The sequence below is a fragment of the Mustelus asterias genome, unplaced genomic scaffold, assembly GCF_964213995.1.
Source record: "Mustelus asterias unplaced genomic scaffold, sMusAst1.hap1.1 HAP1_SCAFFOLD_1998, whole genome shotgun sequence".
Taxonomy (NCBI): Eukaryota; Metazoa; Chordata; class Chondrichthyes; order Carcharhiniformes; family Triakidae; genus Mustelus; species Mustelus asterias.
In genome coordinates, this window is record NW_027591943.1 from 21,398 (window position 1) to 39,288 (window position 17,891).

The following is a 17,891-nucleotide window of genomic DNA, read 5'->3' on the forward strand; positions in this document are numbered from 1 at the left end:
CAGAGGCCATTGAGGCCTCCCAGGGAACATAGAACATAGAACATTACAGCGCAGAACAGGCCCTTCGGCCCACGATGTTGCACCGACCAGTTAAAAAAAAAAACTGTGACCCTCCAACCTAAACCAATTTCTTTTCATCCATGAACCTATCTACGGATCTCTTAAACGCCCCCAAACTAGGCGCATTTACTACTGATGCTGGCAGGGCATTCCAATCCCTCACCACCCTCTGGGTAAAGAACCTACCCCTGACATCGGTTCTATAACTACCCCCCCTCAATTTAAAGCCATGCCCCCTCGTGCTGGATTTCTCCATCAGAGGAAAAAGGCTATCACTATCCACCCTATCTAAACCTCTAATCATCTTATATGTTTCAATAAGATCCCCTCTTAGCCGCCGCCTTTCCAGCGAAAACAATCCCAAATCCCTCAGCCTCTCCTCATAGGATCTCCCCTCCATACCAGGCAACATCCTGGTAAACCTCCTCTGCACCCTCTCCAAAGCCTCCACATCCTTCCTGTAATGTGGGGACCAGAACTGCACACAGTACTCCAAGTGCGGCCGCACCAGAGTTGTGTACAGTTGCAACATAACGCTACGACTCCTAAATTCAATCCCCCTACCAATAAACGCCAAGACACCATATGCCTTCTTAACAACCTTATCTACTTGATTCCCAACTTTCAGGGATCTATGCACACATACACCTAGATCCCTCTGCTCCTCCACACTATTCAAAGTCCTCCCGTTAGCCCTATACTCAACACATCTGTTATTCCTACCAAAGTGAATTACCTCACACTTCTCCGCATTAAACTCCATCCGCCACCTCTCGGCCCAACTTTGCAACCTGTCTAAGTCTTCCTGCAAACTACGACACCCTTCCTCACTGTCTACCACACCACCGACTTTGGTGTCATCAGCAAATTTGCTAATCCACCCAACTATACCCTCATCCAGATCATTAATAAATATTACAAACAGCAGTGGCCCCAAAACAGATCCCTGAGGTACACCACTTGTAACCGCACTCCATGATGAATATTTACTATCAACCACCACCCTCTGTTTCCTATCCGCTAGCCAATTCCTGATCCAATTTCCTAGATCACCCCCAATCCCATACATCTGCATTTTCTGCAGAAGCCTACCATGGTGAACCTTATCAAACGCCTTACTAAAATCCATATATACCACGTCCACTGCCTTGCCCCCATCCACCTCCTTGGTCACTTTCTCAAAAAACTCAATAAGGTTAGTAAGGCACGACCTACCTGCCACAAAACCATGCTGACTATCACCTATCAATTCATTACTCTCCAAATAACTAGGTCGGGGATAAGGGGAGGTGCCCCTTGGGCATTGCCAGCCTGGCATCCTGGCACTGCCCAAGGGACAAACTGGTACTGTCCATCAGGCAGTGCCAAGGGAGCAGGGCTGGGGGTTGTTTGGAGGAGGGTGGGGGTGGAATTGGCTGCCACTCTGCGATTGGGATTGGTGGGAGAGGGAGGGAGGGGGTGATCGGGGTTGGCAGCAATATAGGGGCTGGCAAGGAGAGGTCCAGGAGGCCTGTGTGTGTGGGGGTGGCGGGGGGGTGGGGAGTGGAGAGATGGGGGGAGTGGAGAGATGGGGGGAGTGGAGAGATGGGGTCGGCAAGGCTGGTCATAAAGGTTTACAGCATGGAAACAGGCCTTTCGGCCCAACTTGATCAGGTGTGTTGTGGGGTAGGTGAGCGATTGGGAGTCCAGCAATGCGGGGGGGGGGGGGGCACAGTGCATGCACCGATCGCCGCACTGACAGATAGGCGCATGTGCAGTGGCTCCCTTAGCGCTATGCTGCTGGCCTCTCGGGTGGGAATAGGCCCTGTCCCCTACGTACCAGAGTGAATCACACTGAGGCACTCTGTGCAATGCAGAGTGTTGGAGATTCGCTCTGGTAAGTCTGCCCAAAGATCAGACAAGAAATACTCCCTTTTTCCCACATGTTGGGTACTTAAGACTTTCTTTGGGAGAATCCCGGCTTAAATGTCAAAAGCATTGATAGTTGAAGGCAAAAGGAGATAGAAATGGGACAGGTAAAGAAATAAATTCACCACAAACTCATTAAAGAGCAGCACAGAGTCAAGGGGCTGAGTGGCCTCCTCCTGGGTATGGGATAAATCAAGCTGAATAACAAAGTAGATGATGAACCAACCCATTGGTGCAGGCAACTTTAAACAAGATTTTAAATTCAGACTTTATTTTAAAGAAATTACATTTTCTGTACAGTTCAGAACTGTTTACAATCAGCTAGCCTGCAAGTAAGGTGCTTTGCTCCTTACAACAATACTTGGCTCCAATTATTTAATTTCCATAAACTTTATTTCTTGCCAAGAACACAACATTGTAAAAGGACCAACAAAGGCTATCAAAAGTGAAATCCAGAAAGTTATCAGAGTTGCAGTGCCATTGACTGCTGGAATGTGAATTAACGTCCTCCCCGCAAACCCTGACTGGCCATAGAGCTGCCAATGACCTGCATGGCAAAGTCAGAGGGGGTCAGGCTGCTCTCACCCCAGCTGTAGCACCCATCGAGTGGCAGAGGACTAGCAGCACACTTCTTGCTAACCTATCCACTTGCCCATAGTCACTTCACAGACTTTAAAATGAAAACTACTACACAAGACAAAATCTGCAAAAGATTGATTAATCCCCCCCATTATGTTTGAATTAACAAATAAGGGTCAATGATTCGACTGCTTACCAAAGTTCCTCCCTGCACCTGACAGCTGAGCCTTGCCCAGCTGGGAACCACACTGTCGGGGAGAGAACTGAACCTTCATGTCCCATCCTTGCAACGCTTCAATCTTAGCATCCCACTCTGCTGCTTAACTCTTTTCAATGAGAGATGCAAACACACAGGATCGCCTCCCTAACTCTGTAAAGAGATGCCATCGCATTCTTTATGTGTCAAACCCGTCTTGCATACACTCAAACCCTGTTTCCTATCACTCTATAATTCCACTGACTCGTTCCAAACCTCCATTCAAATCCTGTTCACATCGCACTGCTGCACACCAAAAACTCCTATTTACACCAAGGAGAAATCCAAGGTTTCCCCTTTCACCACAGGGTGTCTCTCGTACATGTGCCTGGCAATTCTACATTCAAACATTCACAATCCTGCCTTTCCTATTCAAAGCAAGTCAATTTGAAAAGTTATAATTAAATCCAGTATTAAGGTTATCCCCCACCCCTTTCACTGAATCATGCAGAGAAACCTGCAGAGTATTTACAGAATCTCAGAATGGTCCTCCTCAAGAAACATCTCATCTCTGTACAGCCAGTGAATCTCTCAGCCCGAGCACCTTTGACTTTCAGAGAGGGTAGGAGTGGGGGATAAAGAGAGAGGGAGAGAATCTGCCCATTAAACCCCTCAAACGTTGCTGTTTGAAGGGAGGTCCAGTGAGGAAACAGAGGCGGATGAGATGGAAGTGCTGCGTTCAAGGTTGCTGTTCACCACTCGCCACTGCATCACAGTCGTATCCTTGCCCCCGGTTGAAATCAGGTGAGAGTCATTGTGCGAGAAACGGACATTCGTCACATGACTGCCATGCCCGCTGTACACATGGCTGGGAGCCTACAAGCAAAGCAGAATTAAAAGGGTCAAAGTCAGCACATTTCTGAGAACTTTCCAGGTAAGAGCTACAAATACAAGTTAAGTTCATAACTGATACCTACCGATTCTCATTCATGATTACAATGAACAAGAATGAGATATTGTTGAAGGGAGAGATTAATTAGACGGAGATTGGGAGAGACAATACACTGGGGCTTTAATCCTGCCTTACTGAAGTTAGTGGAATAGTCAAGGTGGCAACACTTACAATCTTGAGAAGGAGTTAATGGTATGTGAGTATATTTAGTACCTCTGTATAGTGATATAAGCATTTCATACTGAATCATCTCCTCAACTTGATTTAATTGAGTATCAACCAGATGTTTCAACATATCTAGTCCTTGAACTTACATCAGAAGTAAGGGATGTATAATGCTAATAGGTGTGTGACAATATCTTGTATAAATCCAGTGATAACTCTCTGTAGAGACCTTGGTTAATGGTAATGTCAGAGTCACCCTTTGGATCAGCCCCCATTTGATTCATCATCACATCAATATGCAGCACCTTGGGACATCTTTCTACATTAACAGACGCTATATAAATGCAAGTACTTGTGGTCGAGTCACATATGACTCCCCACCTTCCCCTCACAGTATAAAATGGTGATGTCCAAACTATGGGGTTATTGCAGCACTGATAACCCAGTCCATTAAGGTGAGACATTCAGTAAACAGGGCAGGGGGCTGCAGTAACATAGAGTGCCTGCTTGGAGCAGGGTTAGGAAGCTCAGCCGTACTCCCTACAGGTACAGGTATAATTAAACCAAATCAACTTATCGGGAAAAGAGAAATATATTCAGTAAAATCACAATCCCAGCTCCTTCAGTCTCTCAAATCCCTTACCCTGGGACCATTCCAGTAAATGGACTTCACATCCTCCAATGTCTTGACATCCTTTCTAAAGTGAGAGGCCTAGAATTGTACACCAGTGCAGCTCAATGATTTATCAAAGTCTAGCCTGGCTTTTCTACTCTTTATCCCCATTTAAATAGCCCACGATCCCGTCATGCCGTTCCCTAAACATCACAGTGATCATTATCATGCATTTAGTCGGAGAAGTAAAAACGGTTTTTACATCTGCAAGCTTTTGATGTCATATACATGGATTTTAGTAAGGCGTTTGATAAAGTCCCCCACGGTCGGCTTATGAAGAAAGTAAGGATGTGTGGGATAGAGGGAAGTTTGGCCGATTGGATAGGTAACTGGCTATCTAACAGAAGACAGAGGGTGGTGGTGGATGGAAAATTTTCAGACTGGAAACCGGTTACCAGCGGAGTGCCACAGGGATCAGTGCTTGGTCCTCTGCTATTTGTAATTTTTATAAATGACTTGGAGGAGGGGGCTGAAGGGTGGATCAGTAAATTTGCTGATGACACCAAGATTGGTGGAGTAGTGGATGAGGTGGAGGGCTGTTGTAGGCTGCAAAGAGACATAGATAGGATGCAGAGCTGGGCTGAAAAATGGCAAATGGAGTTTAACCCTGACAAATGCGAGGTGATTCATTTTGGTAGGACAAATTTAAATGTGGATTACAGGATCAAAGGTAGGGTTCTGAAGAATGTGGAGGAACAGAGAGATCTTGGGGTTCATATCTATAGATCTCTGAAGGTTGCCACTCAAGTGGATAGAGCCGTGAAGAAGGCCTATAGTGTGTTGGCGTTCATTAACAGGGGGTTTGAGTTTAAGAGCCGTGGGGTTATGCTGCAACTGTACAGGACCTTGGTGAGACCACATTTGGAATATTGTGTGCAGTTCTGGTCACCTCACTACAAGAAGGATGTGGAGACACTGGAAAGAGTGCAAAGGAGATTTACCAGGATGCTGCCTGGTTTGGAGGGTATGTCTTATGAGGAAAGGTTGAGGGAACTTGGGCTTTTCTCTTTGGAGCGGAGGAGGTTGAGAGGAGACTTGATAGAGGTTTATAAGATGATGAGGGGGATAGATAGAGTGAACGTTCAAAGACTATTTCCTCGGGTGAATGGAGCGGTAACTAGGGGGCATAACTATAGGGTTCATGGTGGGAGATATAGGAAGGATGTCCGAGGTAGGTTTTTTACTCAGAGAGTGGTTGGGGTGTGGAATGGACTGCCTGCAGGGATAGTGGATTCAGAAACTTTAGGAACATTTAAGAAGCTATTGGATAGGCACATGGAGTGCTTCGGGATGATAGGGAGGAAATAGCTTGATCTGGGTTTCAGACAAAGCTCGGCACAACATCGTGGGCCGAAGGGCCTGTTCTGTGCTGTACTGTTCTATGTTCTATGTTCTTTCTATTCTGCTTCTCAAAGGCTCCTGTCATGCCTTGTCACAGTTCCAAAGGAACTGGTCACCCTCTGGCACATTTAATATCCAGCAGCCACTGGGTATGCAAGAACCCAGGTCCTCAGTGCCAGCTTGCTCACAAGGCAAGGTGTCACTGTCCAGCTTGACCTTGATACCAACTGCCCATATTTCCAATAGCAAACCTACTGTTCATTACACAATAGTACTGACCACTGTATCTGCCCATACAGATGATGTGGAGTTGCCGGCGTTGGACTGGGGTAGGCACAGTATGTAATCTCACAACACCAGGTTAAAGTCCAGCAGGTTTATTAAAACTCGTGCTACCAAATAAACCTGTTGGACTTTAACCTGGTGTTGTGAGACTACTTACAGTGCCCATACAGAGCCTGAACTGGCACAAGACAGTGCTTCTGAACCAGTGGAGAGGGGAGGCGAGGAGTGGGCTGTTTTCCCAATACAAAGCTGCTTTTATTTAAAATGTGGAATGACAGTGCAAGAATGTTCACAGTGTAGAGATTAAAATCTGTTTCTATTCACAGCCTTTCCACCATACAAAACAAAACAGGAAATACATTTTCTGTGGTCATCCAAACATGTCCCTTTCCTGGCCTTTCCACACAGCAATGGACTTGATGGGTTCAATGTGGCCATAGAGTCTGAGGTTGCATCCTAACATTCAGTGGTGCTGCGCTTTAGTTCACTAAACTCTTCCGTTCACTGCCTCTCCTCTTCTCCTGCAATCACACTGGCAAGAGAGAGACACGCAGAAAGCATTAAGATGGGCGCCTTTCCTCATTCATTATTACAGAGAGCATTGCAGAAAAAGCCTCCAACACACTGAACACTCATCTCCAAAAGGCTTTGGAAGTTTCAGAGGACATACAAATTAGGAGCAGGAGTAGGCCATTTGGTCCCTCGAACTGCTCCGGCATCAAATAAGTTCATAAGATATAGGATCAGAATTAGGCCATTCAGCCCATCGAGTCCGTTCCACCATTCGATCATGGCTGATACGCTCCTCGTCCCCATTTTCCTGCCTTCCCCCCCATAACCCTTCAACCCATTGCCAATTAAAAATCTGTCTCACTCCTCCTTAACCTTACTCACTCTCCCAATAAGATCTTGGCTGATCAGGTTGTAGCTTCAACTTCACATTCCACCAATCCCAATAACCTTTGACCCCCTTGTTACTCAAGAATCTATATGAATTAGAAGTAGGAGTAGACCACTTGTCCTTTCAAACATATCTATCCCTGTCTTAAAAATATTCAGTGACCCTTCCTCCATCGCTCTCTGGGGAAGAGTTCCAAACACTCAACTCTCTGACAAAAAAAACATCTTCTCCGTCTTAAAACAAGAGACCCTTCACCCTTAAACGGAGTCCTCTAGTTCTAGACTTTTCCACAAGAGGAAACATCCTTTCAGCATCCACCCTTCAAGTCTCCTCAGGATCTTACATGTTTCAATATGATCCAGCCAAAGTAAATAAAGTTAACATAAGGGAAGCAAATTGAAGCCATGGCAGGACAGCTCAGTCATGTGGAATGCATGTCTTGTAGTATGTGGGAAGTGATCGATGCTCCTGGTGTTCTGTTTGCCAGCTCAAGCAACAGCTGGAATCACTTTTGGCAATCCTCGAGGCCGAGAGCTACATGAATAGTATGTTCAGAGAGATGGTAACATCGCAGCTTATGGAGCCTGTGGGCCGAAAGGGATGGGTGACTACCAGGCAGTCCAAGAAAACTAGACAGACATTGCACCCTGGGATCCTGCTTACCAATCTCTTTTCTGTTTTGATTATCGGTGAGGGTGTTGGTTCCTCAAAGGAGCACGATCAGAGCCAGGATGGGAGAGAGAAGAGCAGTCGTGATAGGGGATTGGTTAGTTAGGGAAACAGACAGCTTCTGTGGCCGTAGATGTGGCTTGTGGATGGTATGTTGTCTCCCTGGTGCCAGGGTCAAGGAGCGGCGCAGGACATTCTTCTGGGGAGGGTGATCAGCTAGGAGTTGTGATCCACAGTGGTACCAATGACTTGGGTAATAAAGGGAAAGAGGGTCTGAAAGCAGACTTTAGGGAGCTAGAAGGGAACAGACTGTCCAAAGCAGTAATCTCAGGATTACTCCCAGTCCCACGTTCAACTGAATTAAACGATTTAACACATGGCTGGAAAGCGGGTGTGGAAGGGAAGGCATCAGATTTCTGAGGCAACGCGACCAATTCCACACAAGGTGGGAGCTGTAGAAGCTAGGCTGGTCTACACCGGAACAGGACTGGAATGAATATCGTTGCAGGGAGATTTGTTAGTGCTGTCGGTGGGGAAGTTTAAACCAGATTAGCAGAGGGATGGGAACCGGAGAAGGGGAATTAGTGAGTGATGCTGAAAGATGGGAGCAGCACAGGTTAAAATGTGTACAGCACAGGAATTGGCAGTGTTAAAAGGTATATATGTAAATGCAGCAAGCATAGTAAATAAAGGTGTGAGGGGAGGGCAGAGATAGACATGGCAGCATGATATCATTGCTATCATGCTCGAGAAGAGGCAAAAATGGCAGCTTTGATTTGATTTATTATTGTCACGTGTATTAACATACAGTGAAAAGTATTTTTTCTTGCACGCTATACAGACAAAGCATACCGTTCATAGAGAAGGAAAGGAGAGAGTGCAGAATGTCGTGTTACAGTCATAGCTAGGGTAGAGAGAAAGATCAACTTAATGTGAGGTAGGTCCATTCAAAAGTCTGACAGCAGCAGGGAAGAAGCTGTTCTCGAGTCGGTCGGTACGTGACCTCAGACTTTTGTATCTTTTTCCCGAGGGAAGAAAGTGGAAGAGAAATCCTGGATACAGAGTTTTCAGGCAGGATAGGGAGGGGGATACAAATAGTGAGCTTGTAGCATTATTAGTTAAAGAATCAATTACAGCTGTGAGGAGGGATTATGTACTGAATGAAGCATCAAATGTGGACATATGGGTTGAGCTCAGATTGCTAGCAATGTACTTTTGACCCCCAAATAGTGGAAGGCAGTTAGAAGGTATGTAGACAGATTTCAGAGTGCAAAGACAATGGAACAGTAATCATTGGGGACTTCAATTACCCTTATATCAATTGGGATTCTAACAGTGCGAAGGGCACAGAGGGTGCAAAATTCTTGAACTGCATTCAAGAGAACTTTCTTTTAGCCAGAACGTAACAAGTCCAACAAGACGGGTGGAATTATATAGATTTGGTCTCAGAAAATGAAGCTGGGGTAAGTGGATGAAGCAGCAATGAGGGACAATTTTGGAGACAGTGATCATAACAGTTAAATTTAGCATAATTATGGAAAAGGACAAAGATAAAACAGGAGTAAAAGTTCTAAATTGGGAGAAGACAAATTTTGCAAAGCTGAGAGATGAGCTGGCAAGAGTGGACTGGATACAGCAATTAGGGAGGTATTCAAAGGCAGAATTCTACAGGCAGGCATGTCTTCACAAGGACAAAGGGTGGTACTGTCAAATCCAGAGCCCCCTGGGTTATCCAGAAGCACACAGGGAAAGATAAAGCAGAAAAAGAAAGCTTATTGGACAGTCACAAAAGACTGGAGAAACCTAGAGGATTATAGAAAGTACAGGGGTGAAGTAAACATGGAAGAGAGGAAAACAAAGAGGATACCAAAAATAATGATAGGTAAAATCAAAAATCCCAAGATGTTTTACCAATACGTTAAGAGCAAGAGAGGGAAAGGTAGGGCCCATCAGAGATGTATATGGTAACTTGTGGGTTGATTCAGAAGATGTGGGCAGGGTTCTCAGGGTACTTTGTCTCTGTCTTCACTAAGGAGAGGGATAATTCAGACATTCCCGTTAAAGATCAAGAGTGTGAAATATTAGATACAATAAGCATAGGGAGAGAGGAAGTATTGGAAGGACTGGCATCGCTGAGGATGGATAAATCACCAGGGCAATGGATGGTATCCCAGGCTGCTAAAGGAAGCCAGGGAGGAAATAGCAGATGCTCTGAGAAACATTTTCCAATCCTCACTAGATACCATAAGACATAGGAACAGGATTAGGCCACTCGGCCCATTGAGTCTGCTCCGCCATTCAATCATGGCTGATATTTTTCTCATCCCCATAACCCCTGATCCCCTTATTAATCAAGAACCGATCTATCTCTGTCTTAAAGACACTCAATGACCCGGCCTCTACAGCCTTCTGCAGCAAAGAGTTCCACAGATTCACCACTCTCTGGCTGAAGACATTGTCCTCATCTCTGTTTTAAAGGATCGTCCCTTTAGCATGTGAGATACCAGAGAATTGGAGGTCTGCGAACATTGTACCATTATTTAAAAAGAGCGTGAGGGACAGGTCAGTCAGTCTGACTTCAGTGGTGGGCAAATTATTGGAAACAGTCCTGAGACACAGGATAATTGTCACTTAGAAAGGCACGAATTGATCATAGCATGGCTTGTTAGGGGAAGTTCATGTCTTACTAACTTAATGGAATTTGTTGAGGAAGTAAGCAGGAGGATTAATGAGGGCAGCACAGTGGATATTGGCTATATTGGTTTCAGGAAGGCATTCGGCAAGGTCAAAGGCAAACTGGTCAGAAAAGGGAGATCTCATGGGATGCAGACGAGGATGATGGGTTGGATCCAAAATTGGCTCTGTGACAGGTAACAAAGGCTGATGGTTAATGGATGATTCTGCCAATGGGAAACAGTTTCTGGTAGACAAGCCTCAGTTGTGTTTACAGTAATGATTTAGGCTTAAACGTGGGAGGTATGTTTGGGAAGTTTGCAGATGACACAAAAAATGACTATGTAGTTGATAGTGAAGAGGATAGCTGTCGACATCAGAGTGAAATCAATGGTTTGGTTTATGGATAGAGAAATGGCAAATAGAATTCGATCTGGAAAAGTGTGAGGTAATGCATCTGGGAGCGCAAACAAAGCAGAGAATACTCAATAAATGGGAAGATATTGAGAGGGGTTGAGATAGTGAGAGACCTTGGAGTGCATGTCCACAGATCCCTGATGGTGGCAGGACAGGTGGACAAGGAGGTCAAGGAAGCATATGGAATGTTTTCCTATGTTGGGCGGTGATGTAATGATGGAACTGTATGAGATACTGATTTGATTTATTATTGTCACATGTATTGAGATACAGTGAAAAAAGTACTGTTTCTTGTGCGCTATACAGACAAAGCATACCTTTCATAGAGAAGGAAAGGAGAGAGTGCAGGATGTAGTGTTACAGTCTCAGCTAGGGCGTAGAAAAAGACCAACTTAATGTGAGGTAAATCCATTCAAAAGTCTGACAGCAGCAGGGAAGAAGCTGTTCTTGAGTCGGTCGGTACGTGACCTCAGACTTTTGTATCTTTTTCCCGACAGAAGAAGGTGGAAGAGAGAATGTCCGGGGTGCGTGGGGTCCTTAATTATGCTGGCTGCTTTGCCGAGGCAGCAGGAAGTGTAGACAGAGTCAATGGATGGGAGGCTGGTTTGCGTGATGGATTAGACTACATTCATGACCTTTGGGTGCGTTTCTGAATGGAGGGCTGTGACAAGTGACATTCCTCAGAGATCAGTGCTGGGACCTTTGTAATATATATATATATAAATGATTTGGAAGAAAATGTAATTGGTTTGATTCGTAAGTTTGCGGATGACACAAAGGTTGGTGGATTTGCGGATAGCGATGAGGACCATCAGAGGATGCAGCAGAATATAGATCAGTTGGAGACTTGGGCGGAGAGATGGCAGCTGGAGTTTAATCCGGACAAATGTGAGGTAATGCATTTTGGAAGGTCTAATACAGATAGGAAATATACAGCAAATGGCAGAACCCTTAAGAGTATTGATAGGCAAAGGGATCTGGGTGTACAGGTACACAGGTCACAGAAAGTGGCAACGCAGGTGGAGAAGGTAGCCAAGAAGGCATACGGTATGCTTGCCTTCATCGGCCAGGGCAATGAGTTTAAAAATTGGCAAGTCATGTTGCAGCTTTATAGAACCTTAGTGAGGCCGCACTTGGAATATAGTGTTCAATTCTGGTCGCCACACTACCAGAAGGATGTGGAGGCTTTGGAGAGGGTACAGAAAAGATTTACCAGGATGTTGCCTGGTATGGAGGGCATTAGCTATGAGGAGAGGTTGGATTAACTTGGTTTGTTCTCACTGGAACGACGGAGATGGAGGGGCGACCCAATAGAAGTCTACAAGATTATGAGAGGCATGGACAGAGTGGATAGTCAGAAGCTTTTTCCCAGGGTGGAAGAGTCAATTACTAGGGGGCATAGGTTTAAGGTGCGAGGGGCAAGGTTTAAAGGAGATGTACAAGGCAAATGTTTTACACAGAGGGTGGTGGGTGCCTGGAACTCGCTGCTGGGGGGAGGGAGTGGAAGCGGATACAATAGTGAGTTTTAAGAGGTGTCTGGACAAATACATGAATAGGATGGGAATGGTGAGATACAGTCCCCGGAAGGGTAGGGGGTTTTAGTTCAGTCGGGCAGCATGGTCGGTGCAGGCTTGGAGGGCCGAAGGGCCTGTTCCTGTGCTGTAATTTTCTTTGTTCTTTTGTAGTTCCGTGCAGTCTTGGGCAGAGCAGGAGCCAGACCAAGCTGTGATACAATCAGAAAGAATGCTTTCTAAGGTGCATCTGTAAAAGTTGGTGAGAGTCGTAGCTGACATGCCAACTTTCCTTAGTCTTCTGAGAAAGTAGAGGCATTGGTGGGGCTTTCTTAACTATAGTGTCGGCGTGGGGGGGACCAGGACAGGTTGTTGGTGATCTGGACACCTAAAAACTTGAAGCTCTCGACCCTTTCTACTTCGTCCCCGTTGATGTAGATATGGGCATGCTCTCCTTTACGCTTCCTGAAGTCGATGACAATCTCCTTCGTTTTGTTGACATTGAGGGAGAGATTATTGTTGCCGCTCCAGTTCACCAGATTCTCTATCTCATTCCTGTACTCCGTCTCATCATTGTTTGAGATCCGACCCACTACGGTGGTGTCGTCAGCAAACTTGAAAATCGAATTGGAGGGGAATTTGGCCGCACAGTGATAGGCGTATAAGGAGTATAGTAGGGGGCTGAGAACACAGCCTTGTGGGGCACCGGTGTTGAGGATGATTGTGGAGGAGGTGTTGTTGCCTATCCTTACTGATTGTGGTCTGTGAGTTAGGACATTCAGGATCCAGTCGCAGAGGGAGGAGCCGAGGCCCAGGCCACAGAGTTTGGAGATGAGTTTCGTGGGAATAATTGTGTTGAAGGCTGAGCTGTAGTCAATAAATAGGAGTCCTTGTTATCTAGGTGTTCCAGGGTTGAGTGCAGGTTACTGGTTAGGCTACAGCTGGAGTTTTGTGTACACCTCTGGTCACCACATTACAGGAAAGACATCATTACTCTAAATGAGTGACCCCTTATTTTTAAACAGTGACCCATGGTTCTAGATTCTCTGACAAGAGGAAACATCTGTTCCCCTTCCACCCTGTCAGTATCCCTCAGGATCTTAAAGGCTTTGATCAAGCCACCTCTTACTCTTCTAAACTCCAGTGGATACAAACCTAACCTCTCCAACCTTTCCTCATAAGATGACCTGCCCTCTCCTGGTATTAATCTTAGATTCACTCTCTCTCTCTCTCTTTCTCTCTCTCGAACTGAATGCAAAATTCAATCAGGTGACACAAAGCTGGGTGGGAGGATGAGCTGTGAGGAGGATGCAGAGATGTTGCAGTGTGATTTAGATAGGCTGAGTGTGTGGGCATCTGCGTAGCAGAATATAAAAACAGGTAGTAAAGGTTTCCACAAATATATAAAATAAAAAAGTGTGGCTACGGTAAACATTGGTCCTTTGGAGGATGAGAAGAGGGATTTAATAATGGGAAATGGCTGGGGCATTGAACAGGTATTTTGTGTTGGTCTTCACAGTGGAAGACACAAATAACATGCCAAAAATTGATGACAGGAAGGCTATGGCAGGTGAGGACCTAGAAACTATCATTATCACGTAAGAGGTAGTGTTGGGCAAGTTAATGGGGCTAAAGGTAGACAAGTCTCCTGGTCCTGATGGAATGCATCCCAGGGGACTAAAAGAGATGGCGGGGGAAATAGCAAATGCACTTTGTGGTAATTTACCAAAACTTGCTGGACTCTCCCGCAGATTGGAAAACAGCAAATGTGACGCCACTGTTTAAAAAAAGGAGGTAGACAAAAGGTGGGTAACTATAAGCCGGTTAGCTTAACTTCTGTAGTGGGGAAAATGCTTGAATCCATCATCAGGGAAGATGATGGATCCAAGCATGATAGCACATTGGTTGGCACTGCTACCTCACAGCGCCAGGGACCCAGGTTCGATTCCCGGCTTGGGTCACTGTCTGTGTGGAGTTTGCACGTTCTCCCTGTGTCTGCGTGGGTTTCCTCCGGGTGCTCCGGTTTCTTCCCACAGTCCGAAGGTGTGTGGATTAGCTGGATTGGCCATGCTAAATTGCCCCTGAGTGTCAGGGGGACTAGCTAGGGTAAATGCATGGGGTTATAAGGGATAGGGCCTGGGTGGGATTGTGGTCAGTGCAGACTCGATGGGCTAAATGGCTTCCTTCTGCACTGTAGGGATTCTATGAAATAGCGAGGTATCGGGATGGCAATTGTCCCACTGGGACAGCATGGGTTCATGAAAGGCAGGTCATGTTTGACTAATTTATTAGAATTCTTGGAGCACATTTCGAGCGCAGTGGACAACAGGGAATTGGTGGATGTGGTGTATCTGGATTTCCAGAAGGCATCTGACAAGGTGCCGCACCAAAGACTGCTACATAAGATAAAGGTGCACGGTGTTACAGGTAATGTATTAGCATGGATAGAGGATTGGTTAACTAACAGAAAGCAAAGAGTGGGGGTAAATGGGTGTTTTCTGGTTGGCGATCAGTGACTAGTGGTGTGCCTCAGGGATCAGTGTTGGGACCGCAATTGTTTACAATGATTTGGAATTGGGGACCAAGTGTAACGTGTCAAAGTTTGCAGATAACACTAAGATGATAACACTAAGATTGGCCTTTATCGCGAGGGGGATAGAATATAAAAGCAGGGAGGTCTTGCTGCAACTATACAAGGCACTGGTGAGGCCGCAACTGGAGTACTGTGTGCAGTTTTGGTCCCCTTATTTGCGAAAGGATATATTGGCCTTGGAGGGAGTGCAGAGAAGGTTCACCAGGTTGATACCGGAGGTGAGGGGTGTAGCTTATGAGGAGAGATTGAACAGATTGGGTCCGTACTCATTGGAGTTTAGAAGGCTGAGGGGTGATCTTATAGAGACATATAAGATAATGAAGGGGCTGGATAGGGTAGAGGTGGAGAGATTCTTTCCACTTAGAAGGAAAACCAGAACTAGAGGGCACAGCCTCAAAATAAGTGGGGGCCGGTTCAGAACAGAGTTGAGGGGGAACTTCTTCTCTCAGAGGGTAGTGAATCTCTGGAATTCTCTGCCCATTGAAGTGGTGGAGGCTACATAGAAGATAGAACAGCACAGCACAGAACAGGTCCTTCGGCCCACGATGTTGTGCCGAGCTTTATCTGAAACCAAGATCAAGCTATCCCACTCCCTATCATCCTGGTGTGCTCCATGTGCCTATCCAATAACCGCTTAAATGTTCCTAAAGTGTCTGACTCCACTATCACTGCAGGCAGTCCATTCCACACCCCAACCACTCTCTACGTAAAGAACCTACCTCTGATATCCTTCCTGTATCTCCCACCACGAACCCTATAGTTATGCCCCCTTGTAATAGCTCCATCCACCCGAGGAAATAGTCTTTGAACGTTCACTCTATCTATCCCCTTCATCATTTTATCAACCTCTATTAAGTCTCCCCTCAGCCTCCTCCGCTCCAGAGAGAACAGCCCTAGCTCCCGCAACCTTTCCTCACAAGACCTACCCTCCAAACCAGGCAGCATCCTGGTAAATCTCCTCTGCACTCTTTCCAGCGCTTCCACATCCTTCCTATAGTGAGGTGACCAGAACTGCACACAATACTCCAAATGTGGTCTCACCAAGGTCCTGTACAGTTGCAGCATAACCCCACGGCTCTTAAACTCCAACCCCCTGTTAATAAAAGCTAACACACTATAGGCCTTCTTCACAGCTCTATCCACTTGAGTGGCAACCTTTAGAGATCTGTGGATATGAACCCCAAGATCTCTCTGTTCCTCCACAGTCTTCAGAACCCTACCGTTGACCCTGTAATCCACATTTAAATTAGTCCTACCAAAATGAATCACCTCACATTTATCAGGGTTAAACTCCATTTGCCATTTTTCAGCCCAGCTTTGCATCCTATCTATGTCTCTTTGCAGCCTACAACAGCCCTCCACCTCATCCACTACTCCACCAATCTTGGTGTCATCAACAAATTTACTGATCCACCCTTCAGCCCCCTCCTCCAAGTCATTTATAAAAATCACAAAGAGCAGAGGACCAAGCACTGATCCCTGCGGCACTCCGCTAGCAACCTGCCTCCAATCCGAAAATTTTCCATCCACCACCACCCTCTGTCTTCGATCAGACAGCCAGTTACCTATCCAATCGGCCAACTTTCCCTCTATCCCACACCTCCTCACTTTCATCATAAGCCGACCATGGGGGACCTTATCAAACGCCTTACTAAAATCCATGTATATGACATCAACTGCCCTACCTTCATCAACACACTTAGTTAGCTCCTCAAAAAATTCTATCAAATTTGTGAGGCACGACTTGCCCTTCACGAATCCGTGCTGACTATCCCGGATTAATCCGCATCTTTCTAAATGGTCGTAAATCCCATCTCTAAGGACCTTTTCCATCAATTTACCAACCACCGAAGTAAGACTAACCGGTCTATAATTACCAGGGTCATTTCTATTCCCTTTCTTAAACAGAGGAACAACATTCGCCATTCTCCAGTCCTCTGGCACCATCCCCGTGGACAGCGAGGACCCAAAGATCAAAGCCAAAGGCTCTGCAATCTCATCCCTTGCCTCCCAAAGAATCCTAGGATACATTTCATCAGGCCCAGGGGACTTATCGACCTTCAGTTTATTCAAAACTGCCAGCACATCCTCCCTCCGAACATCTATTTCCTCCAGCCTATTAGCCTGTAACACCTTCTCTTCCTCAAAAACATGGCCCCTCTCCTTGGTGAACACTGAAGAAAACTATTCATTCATCACTTCGCCTATCTCTACTGACTCCATACACAAGTTCCCACTACTGTCCTTGACCAGCCCTAACCTCACCCTGGTCATTCTTTTATTCCTCACATAAGAGTAAAAAGCCTTGGGGTTTTCCTTGATCCGACCCGCCAAGGACTTCTCGTGTCCCCTCCTAGCTCTCCTAAGCCCCTTTTTCAGCTCATTCCTTGCTAACTTGTAACCCTCAATCGAGCCATCTGAACCTTGTTTCCTCATCCCTACATAAGCTTCCCTCTTCCTTTTCACAAGACATTCCACCTCTTTCGTGAACCATGGTTCCCTCACTCGGCCATTTCCTCCCTGCCTGACAGGGACATACCTATCAAGGACATCCAGTATTTGTTCCTTGAAAAAGTTCCACTTTTCATTAGTTCCTTTCCCTGACAGTTTCTGTTCCCAACTTATGCCCCCTAATTCTTGCCTAATCGCATCATAATTACCTCTCCCCCAATTGTAAACCTTGCCCTGCCGTACGGCCCTATCCCTCTCCATTGCAATAACAAAAGACACCGAATTGTGGTCACTATCTCCAAAGTGCTCTCCCACAACCAAATCTAACACTTGGCCCGGTTCATTTCCCAGTACCAAATCCAATGTGGCCTCACCTCTTGTCGGCCTATCCACATATTGTGTCAGGAAACCCTCCTGCACACACTGCACAAAAACTGCCCCATCCGAACTATTTGACCTACAAAGGTTCCAATCAATATTTGGAAAGTTAAAGTCCCCCATGACAACTACCCTGTGA

At 45.9% G+C, this 17,891-nt stretch overlaps 1 protein-coding gene across 1 annotated transcript in view; it reads right to left on the minus strand.

The window, feature by feature from the left end:
* Window positions 1–2,208: 2,208 nt before the first annotated feature.
* The window catches only part of LOC144489082 (echinoderm microtubule-associated protein-like 3), a 37,820-nt gene continuing 22,137 nt past the window's right edge, over window positions 2,209–17,891 (minus strand). Inside the window, exon 13 of the mRNA XM_078207036.1 lies at window positions 2,209–3,619. Coding sequence (XP_078063162.1) covers window positions 3,416–3,619 — 204 coding nt within the window. The 3' untranslated portion in view covers window positions 2,209–3,415. The remainder of the gene's footprint in view (window positions 3,620–17,891) is intronic.